The sequence below is a fragment of the Chamaea fasciata genome, unplaced genomic scaffold (genome assembly GCF_029207755.1).
Source record: "Chamaea fasciata isolate MVZ Bird 193981 ecotype frontalis unplaced genomic scaffold, bChaFas1.0.hap1 SCAF_6, whole genome shotgun sequence".
Classification (NCBI taxonomy): domain Eukaryota; kingdom Metazoa; phylum Chordata; class Aves; order Passeriformes; family Sylviidae; genus Chamaea; species Chamaea fasciata.
In genome coordinates, this window is record NW_027094091.1 from 57,158,677 (window position 1) to 57,167,880 (window position 9,204).

Genomic DNA, 9,204 nt, shown 5'->3' on the forward strand with positions numbered 1-9,204 from the left:
AGGAGCTGGGTGGTGAGTGCTCTCTCTTTTCTGAAGAAAAAGAACCTTGGTTTACAGAACAACTTGAAAGGCTCAGGTGAACAGGACAGACTCCAACTGTGCCTGCCTGGGATGGCTGGAGGCTGGCAGTGCCTGCAGCAGGTGGGAATTGCACAAGGGGGTGCACAGATCCTCTGTGCTCTGGAGGGGTCTTTGACCCGTGTGTCAGCAGCTGCTGCTCTCTTGGAGACCAGGCCAAAGACCTTTAGGGGTGTCACCTCCTGTGCCATCAGAGCAGGCTCCTGGCTTGTGATGAGGAGCTGTGTGGAGGCTCGTCTGGAGCCTTCCCCTGCACCTGCACCCTTCCCCCAGTCTTGGCCCTGTGCCTGCATGGGCTGCACTTGTGGCACCAAGTCATTTGTAGAGGAATACTGCACTGTTTTCATGAGAAGGTGTTTTAAAGATGTCTGGAAAGTGTAGAGGAGCAGTGTGAGAAATGATACGGGAAAACTGCATTCCTTGATACCGGACCTTAAATGCATCTCTAGGACTTGATTATGACTTTCACTGCCAACAGACATTGTTCTTTGTGTTAAAGAACTGTATTTATTCATACAAAGGCATAAATTGATGGTGCAAATGATGTAATTGATAATCAAAGTAATTAAGTATATTACAAATACACCTGTATTATTTCAGGTATTTCCTACAAAAACGTGGGAAATTTAGTGTTCATTAGAGCATTTTATAATTCAAAAATGTAAATTGAGGTGAAAACAGGCCACCCACCTTTGTGGGCATTCCTGCCTGCCTCAGCACAACGAGATAGAGGTGATGGGATGTACATTCAGTGCAGCCCTTCTAGAGCTGCATCACTGCTTTGCTAACACTCCCTGTTATGCAGGTATGTTCCAGCTGCAGGTGTAGGATTAGCCCTTAGGTGTGCCTGGGAATGGTGGCCTGGAAGCACCTGCCTGAGCTCTGTTTGAATCAAGCCAGCTGAACTATGCTCAGCACATGTTCTGTTTTCACTGGTGCCTCTGGGAAGTGAGAATCAGTCCTTGCTTTTCACTGGGTGCTCCTCTGCCCAATGACTGCATCAAATTTGACCTCAGACATCTTCTTCAGGAGGTTCAGAGCACGTTCTGGGAACACCCTGAAAGAGACAATGACATGAAATTGAAAGTAGGATCAAAGCTTAAATTATGTGAAAAAGTGGCACTGCAGGTGAGGGAAGAGCTCATCTGGGACAGAATGCATGTTCACACGTGGACTGAGACTAAGGTTGAAACAGTCTTAAACTGGGCATTATTTCCCAAGGACATGTAGCCCTCATCAATCTCTGACCAGTCTTAAATCCAATCCCACCCAACTCTTTTTATGACAGTTCCAGGGCAGGAATGTACCAACCATAATTTAGGCTGCAATATTGCTGCAGAATCCAGAAAGTTTTCATACTGAACATAGACACAAGCATTTGCTTTCTCTTTGCAAGAGGCCTTTTAAAGCAATTTTCCAGCCTCCATGGCCTGCATCTTTGGCATTGACATGGAGAAACAAACACTCAGGTCCTCATCTCATTCTGGGACTATGCTGGAGCTGCTGTTTTAGAGGTTGTGGTGGCCTGTAGAGCAGTGGAGCTCTGCACTGACACCAGTCAGCTGCAGCAAGTGGTTCGACGCAAGGGCCTGTGAGAGAGCTCAAAAATATTTCTGGATGATGTCAGCTGTTGTCACTGGAAAGAACCACGGCATTATTAACTACTTTGTGATACGTTCTAAAATAAAACTTAATCTTGAATCAGATTTTACAAGTTTGAGGGGTGGTACACTCAGCAGGTTACAGCTGATACATTTTTTTGCCCTACTCACCTTTCAAGCAGTAAAGCGACGCTCTGATTTGGTGGAACAAAAACCATTTTCTGGTTGGTCACTATTCCTTCCATTAGAGTCTCTACAACTTCTTCAATCTCCAAAATCTTTCCAAGCCTACACAGGAAAGCAAACACATAAGAGCTGCAGTGGAAAAAAGGGGTGGTACCAGCTGATCTAGAAGGCACAAATTCAGGTAATTCAAAGGCAAGAATTACATGGCTTAAAGGACACTGCAGAATTTCTTTAGCCAATGATACACACTGTTGTTCCACAGCCACTTGGAACAGAGGCCTAAAGCTGGGGATTATATGCAGTGCCCTGATGCAAAGAAGGGAGCACAGGAATGCAGAGTATTGAGAGTTACCTTGTACTGGGGTTTTTGACAAATCCAGTGTTTATAAAAACCGGACAAAGGCACGTTGTTTTTATTCCATCCTTTCCCAGGGCAGACAGCTCCTCTGTCAGAGCTTTATGGAATCCAACTGCAGCAAACTTGCTTGAGCTGCAGGAGGGGAAAAAGTACAAATGAGAAGGCAGATATCCTATTTCCACCTTTCTACCACTGAAAATGGCCTAAACAATACATGTGAAGTAAAGGCTAGGCTGCAAAAATATCCAAATAATATAATCCAGCTGAGAGGAAGAGCAAGGACTATACTAACCTTGCCTGTGCCAGAGTGTAGTGGTGTATTAGATATTGAAACTTGTGAAGTAATTGTGGGAAGCAGACAGGGTATGAACAGGCAGACAAAACAGACAGGAAAACATCAGGAAAACACAGAAAACATGAACTGTGTGTATCAATCAAAGCACATCCTATTTTTCCCACGAGAGAAGATTCTTGGAAGGAATGCATCCTGAATGTCTGAAATTAAGAATGGGCAGGGAAATGAAGAATAATCTTCAACTATTTATTATACCACACAAGAGCATCTCAAATCAATTGTGTGTGCTTTGAAATAGAAGGACAATATGCAAACAAAACTGAGGAAAAATCTGCCACGGAAATAAATATGAACCTTAAGTCTAAATGAATTCCAAAGAAAATAGATATCACATGACTATTCTTTCATACAAACATTGCTAAGGATTCAGTCAGACCTAGTAACTCGGTACTTTCGGATGGGAATGACAATTTTTTTTTTTTTTTAAATGAAGCAAGCTGATTTCAAAATCACTTACCAATAAGTGACCATGTAAGGAACCACAAAATGACCTGCTGCTGAAGCCACTGTGACAATGTGCCCATAGTTGTTGTCCATCATGACTGGCAGAAAAGCTCTCGTGGTCTTGGAAGTCATTTAAACCAGGAGGCAAAATGCAGGGGGCAGGAAGGAGGAAAAGAACATTGTTTTCTTAGGCATACTTAGCACTGACCCTCAATGTCATTCACTAGGTGACCAAAGCTATCCCTAAAGCTACGAACTGCACAGCTCAAATGCAGATTCCCAGAGCCACAGGGAGACCTGCTCTCTGACCAGTGGTGCAGCTGGCAACCTGCTCTCCAAAGGTTTCAGCAGCTGGCTAGAAACAGGAGTTGGTTTCCACTTCTCTCCTTTGCAGGTTTTAAGGTTTCAGGTGTCAGCAGAAATGCTGGCAGAGTCTCACCCCCAGCACATACAATAAACCACTTGTCAACCTATGGCTTCTCTTTTCTTCTGCCACAAACAAGTATTGCTGAAACCCTCCCACCCTGTCAGCCCCAGGACACCTCTGACAGAGGCCAGTGTGTGCTGCAGATGAGGCTGTCACCAGCCAGCTCACACCTGCCAGAGGCCACTCCAGTTTCCCAGCACACAGTCTGCAGTCTGCTTAGGTGCCCCTGGGCTATACAGTTCATTTGGTAATTCACTGCTAATAATGGTTGGTCTGAATATGCCTCCTCAATGACACTCCCAACAAACTGTAGCTATGGAGATTGTAGTGGCCCTTACCCACATGTGACCCAGAATGTTGACTTCAAACATCCTTTCTATCTGGTGATCCTGAGTCGAGAGAAAGTCAGCAGCTGTAATCACACCAGCATTGTTCACCAGGATGGTCACATCCCCAATATCCTTCTTCACCTTTTGGAGAGAAGAAAAAAGCCCAAAATTGTGTCTGTCACTCAGGGAGAAAAAAACAAGATGTGCAAAGGGTGGGGAAGATGAGCCATAACTAATTAAATTTTTAACACTGCATCTTTAAGGGAGAAGGAGCTCATGCCACATTTCCAGACGTGACAGGAACTTTGCCATAATAGAGCCACGTAATCTGGTTTAGATCTGGTTCTCTTCCTTTAATTAATTCCAGTATTTACTGTGTTCCACAAACCGTGCACCGTTTGGACTGGGTAGTCACAGCTGGGACCATGGAGGTCCAGACTGTTTTGAGGCAGCTGGACCACAGCCATTACAATAAAATGTTCCAGATGTCCTCAGTGCTGTCTATGTTCCTTCAGAGGCTGGAACAGTAGAGAGCAAACTTGGCAATAGGAGGTGATGTGCTGGAGCCTCTCAAATAGGATGGGACTGGCTGTGATGTTGGAAGTGCTGCAGCACTCTGTGTCCAGAGAGCTGCGAGGAGTGGGGAGCTTCCAAGGGCTTGCAGGATTTGTGCACCACACCTCTTGTCTAGTTTTCCTGCCTTCTCGGGGAATCAAGCATGGCTGAGAAAGCCTTTGGCCGTGCCCCTGCTGCCCCACCTTGTCTGCAGTGCTGTAGATCTCCTCCCGTTTGCTGCAGTCCACCACAAAGGTTTGAACAGTGGCTCCCAGCTTCTGGCATTCTGCTGCCGTCTCCTCAACGCCGTGCTGAAAGAGGCAAAGGGAAAGACACCATGCACAGCTGTCCCCTCACCATGGCTGAGCAGCAGGGGCTGAAGATGTCCCTGGATTGGGCAACCACTGCCCAGCCCCAGAGCAGTTCATGGCTACCCAGGGAAAGAGCTGTAGGTGGGGTCGTTGAGAGTATAGGTATTACAGCTGGAAAATTTGGACCTGTGCAGAGTGACTACCAGAAAGGAAATCGCAGAATCATGGAGTGGTTTGGGTTGGAAGGGAACCTAAAGATTATACAGTTCCAATCCCTCCTTGCAATGGGCAGGATAGACCAAGTTCTCAGAGCTCCATTCAATCTGTCCTTGAACATTTCCAGGGATGAGGCATCTATAACTTCTCTGGGCAACCTGTTCTAGTACCTTACCTCCCTCACAGTAAAGAATTTCTTCCTAATATCTAATCTAAACCTCCTCTCTTTCGATTTGAAATCATTTCCCTCTGTACTGCCACCACACGCTCTTGGAAATGCTATCTCTCCATCTTTTTGTAAGCCTCCTTCACGTACTCAAAGGTTGCAATTAGGTCACTTTGAAGCCATCAGTTTTCCAGGCTGAACAATCCCAATTCTCTTTGCCTCAGGAATGTGGCAACAAGAGTGAGTTTGGCTTGGTAAGGCACATGTAGCAGCAGACAGAGGGCACACGGTGCGTATCACAGCACAGCAGGCAGCACTGCGAGTGCAAACAGAGCTTGTGCTGTAAACAGGCCTGGCTGACACCCTGAGATGTGGAGAGTGGCTCTATGTGTTTCTGCATTCACATGCTGGCTGTGAGAAGAGCCACAGTTTGTATGGGGTCTGGCTGAGCTGGAATTAATTTCCCCATAGCATCCTCACAGTGCTGTACTTTGCACTTTGTTCACTAGGAAGGGGTTGATAACACATCCGTTTTTTGGCTGCTGCTGAGCGGTGCTGGCACAGCACCAGCACTGTGTTCCCAACATTCCCCACCTCATCAGTAGAGCCTGGGAGGGGACACAATTAGGAAAGCAGACCCAAATTGACCCAAGGCATATTTCATATCATATGATGACAGTTCAGATATAAAAGCCACGAAAAGGAGGAAGAAGAGGAGGGGCATCCGGTATTTACAATGTTTGCCTTCCAGAGCAAGCACTTCCCATCACATGGGCGGTCATCTCTTGCTGATGGGAAGTAGAGAATAAAATTTTTTAAAATATTTTTTTGTCTCTTTGCTTCTGTGTGCACAGCCTTTCAGCTTTGCTTTAGCAAACTGCTTTATCTTAACCTACAAGTCATTGTTTCCCATGTTATTTCCTCTACCCAGTCCAGCTGCGAAGAGGGGGTGACAGAGCAGCTTGGTGGGCACTGGCATGCAGCCAAGGTCAATCCACCACAACAGTGCACAGTGCAGAGAGATTTTCCTTACAGAATTGCACTTGACAAGAAGAACAGAAGCTTCCCTCTGTCACTGTATCAGCTCACTAAGCCAGGGCAGGAGTGGTTTTGCTGTTGTCTCTTCCCCAGGTGCCAGAAGGCAGTGCCAGTGGGGCCCTGTGCTGGGGGCTATTTTGCAACTTCAGTATGACACAATTAACTTCTTTACTGACCCAGGGTGTAAGAAACAGAAAGCCCAGCCTTTCACCCTCCCTGCTGCCCCTACACTCGGCACTTTGTCCTTGATCCCTTCTGAATGCCATGCTGCATGTTTTATCTGCCCACCCTCTACTTGCCCAGGTCCTTTAGACGTGCAGCTGCCCAGAGGGCAGCGGAGCTCACATACAGCCCGGCACAGCGATGCTGCTGATGGGAGCGCAGAGAAAACGCATCTCCCAGCAAGGCACACAGAACACCCGAGGCCACAGAGAGAACAAGTGAAGGCACACCCGCTCCTCTCTGCAAACAGCCTTCTGGTCTCCGCGGGCTTTCTCTGCCAGCCCAGGCAGCGGCTCCAGCAGCAGTTTCCTGAGCACTCCTTTCCCCCTCGCAGGTGCCCTGCCGCCTGCTGCCTGCTCCCTCCCGAGTAGCACCGAGTGCCCGTGGGGCCAGAGCCCCGCATCCTCTGCTGCCAGTGGGGCCAAAGCCTCTCCTGGCGCTCAGCATCCCAGCCCGAGGAGCCGAGCGGGAGCCGGCGGCAGCGGGCTGGAAGGAGCCGATGGGGGTGCGGTGGGGTGCTGCCCTTCTTCCGCCCCTAAATGCCCCGTGCACTGGGAGGTCGCGGAGTGCGGACACGAGTGTGTCCTTACTGATGTTCCCAATTACCTTATTGATGTCCCACAGAACCAGCCTGCTCTGGCGCTTGGCGAACTCCAAGGCGGTCGCTCTCCCGACGCCATGGCCAGCGCCCGTGATGAGCACCAGCTCCCCGCTGAGAGACTTTCTCCTCACAGGCACGAAGAGCTTCACAAAAGCCTCCAGGTAGGAGTAGAGAAGCGTGACCAAGAACAGGAGAAGCTCCAGGAATAGATTCATTGTTTTCCCAGAGTTCTTTTGAGGACCGAACTGAACTTTAATCTCTTTTGAGGGGACGCGGGTTGCTGATTTATCGCTGCCGGTCTCAGTGCGCGCCGCTCGTCCCGTTCGCTCCCGCAGGATCCACCCCCGCACCGGCGGCTGCTCCGCCCAGCTGTCCCACCCCGAGCTCCTGCTGTCCCCGTGCTGGTGTCCCCGTGCTGGTGTCCCCGTGCTGGTGTCCCCGGGCTGGTGTCCCTGGGCTGGTGTCCCTGGGCTGGCGCTGGGTGAGCAGTGCGGAGAGCTGCGGTCTGCACGCCAACCTGTCCTCGTAGAACCGTGTTCGCCCTGCAGCTGAAAGGAGCTGCCGGGCGTGGATAAAGAAATGTGGCTTTTAGGGTGTTTTCTGTGCCTTCCTGTCCCTCTCTCAGGCCCTTGTGTCAACGAAGCAGCAAAACGTGTTCTTGTCATTTGCTGCAGGTTGAAAAGGGACGGAAGTAGCAATAAAATTGCTCGTCCACTTACAAAAGCATATCAAGATCCATTCAACTCTGTATTGTAATTCTTTTCATTTTTTGTGCTTCGTTCCTGTCGAGTTGCTCAGTGCCATGAGGTCCTTGAGCAGTTTTCTTCATGGTTCTTCCTTCCATTGCATCTCTCTGCATTGTCAGCAAGTTTTGTCCCCCACCATCCTCTTTCAGGTCCTCAAAGGGAAGCTGAATGCAATAAGTTCTTTCAACTTCTGGAACTCTACAGGTAAGCTCTTGCCTAGCTGTTTGTCTTACTATGTCTTTTATTTAGTTATCCATACTCAGACCTTCCATCTTATGCAGCAGCTGCTTAGTTACCATAAGTCCTTTGAAAAATGCCATTAAATTGCATGAATTTTGTCATTTTTATCAAATTTAGTCAAAATCACCCAACTCACACTTAGACTTACTTGTATGCAATGGAGTATCCAGAACCTTAAGAAGAACAGGAATGCTTATAGGAAATAGGAGAAATGTACTTTCAGGTGTTCTTCCAGCTCTATCAGTGTAACTGCATGGCCTTTCCTGGAAAGGATTGCTGTCCTTCCTCCTTTGTTTTTCAGTTAGAAAAACTGATGTACCACAGTCATGTTCATGATTGAGCTGCCTGGGGACATGTGAAGGTTCACAAACATCTAACAACTGACCAAAATCGTGTCCAGTTAAGATTACAGTTTTTGAAAAGTATTATTTTTGTCCTGGTGGTTTGACTGCATCTCACCTTGTCCATGAGAGGCTGGGTCAGTTCCAGCACAGAGATTCCGACTTGGCATTCCTACTTTTCCTTTTTCTCTTGGAACTTGGTTCTCTGCCTAATTAACACATCAGTGTTTGGGCCAGACCCCAATTGCACGGCTCAGCAGTGCTGTCATTTTCCTGGCACAGGGCTCCAGTCAGTGCTGGGGCCAAGGAAGAGGAGGCAGGGAGGGCATGGAAGCACCAGCTCCCAGAGACGCCTCAGCAGGAGGCAGAGCACAGGGCCACAGTCCCTAACCTGACTCATGAGGAGTCCTAGACCAGGGTGTGAGGCACTGCTCTTCAAACTTGGGATTCAGCTGTAGGTGGCTGCATGAAAGCTGCTCACATGGGCTCCTGCTGGGCACCCACGTGTGACCAGAGTTTGGGCTAAACTTCAGCCGAGTGCTGTGGCCAGAAAGAGAACTGAGGAGCCTGGGGGGCTTGGTGGCTCAATTCTCTCACTGGTGATCAGGAGGTGAAGGCTGAAATCCTTGCTTTTGCGTAAGTTTCTTGATGCCAAGCAGATTTGCAGCCATGGAAGACACAGAACAGAACCACAGCCACACACAGAGTACTGCACAAGTTACCTTGCCCAGTAATTCTTCTGGGCTCTGAGACCCTGGACTAGATCTGGAAAAGCAGGAATCAACAGTCTCCCCTTCCTTTGCAGCAAGTGTGCTAAGAAACAGACTCTGCAGAAGAGTGCTGTCATCCCCTGGATGGATTTTTGACTTCCAGTTTAATGCTGCCATCAGAATCTGAATGATACACAGGACTAGTGGGAATGGTGTGCCAGGAGAAGCTAAGCATCTTGTCTCGTGTGTCCTACTGAAGCCAGCTCTTCCCCAGTCTAAG

The 9,204-nt window shown here is 48.4% G+C and overlaps 1 protein-coding gene across 1 annotated transcript; it reads right to left on the bottom strand.

Annotated features, from left to right (window-relative positions):
• Positions 1 to 551: 551 nt before the first annotated feature.
• On the bottom strand, positions 552 to 7,219 carry LOC136291412 (17-beta-hydroxysteroid dehydrogenase 13-like). Its single transcript, XM_066186458.1, has 7 exons — positions 6,893 to 7,219; positions 4,537 to 4,644; positions 3,788 to 3,919; positions 3,036 to 3,142; positions 2,218 to 2,355; positions 1,851 to 1,967; positions 552 to 1,135 (listed from the first exon to the last, which is right to left on the bottom strand). Exons 1-7 carry the CDS (start codon positions 7,100 to 7,102, stop codon positions 1,048 to 1,050), a joined length of 900 nt encoding a protein of 299 aa, XP_066042555.1. The 5' UTR covers positions 7,103 to 7,219; the 3' UTR covers positions 552 to 1,047.
• Between the last annotated feature and the right edge of the window lie 1,985 nt (positions 7,220 to 9,204).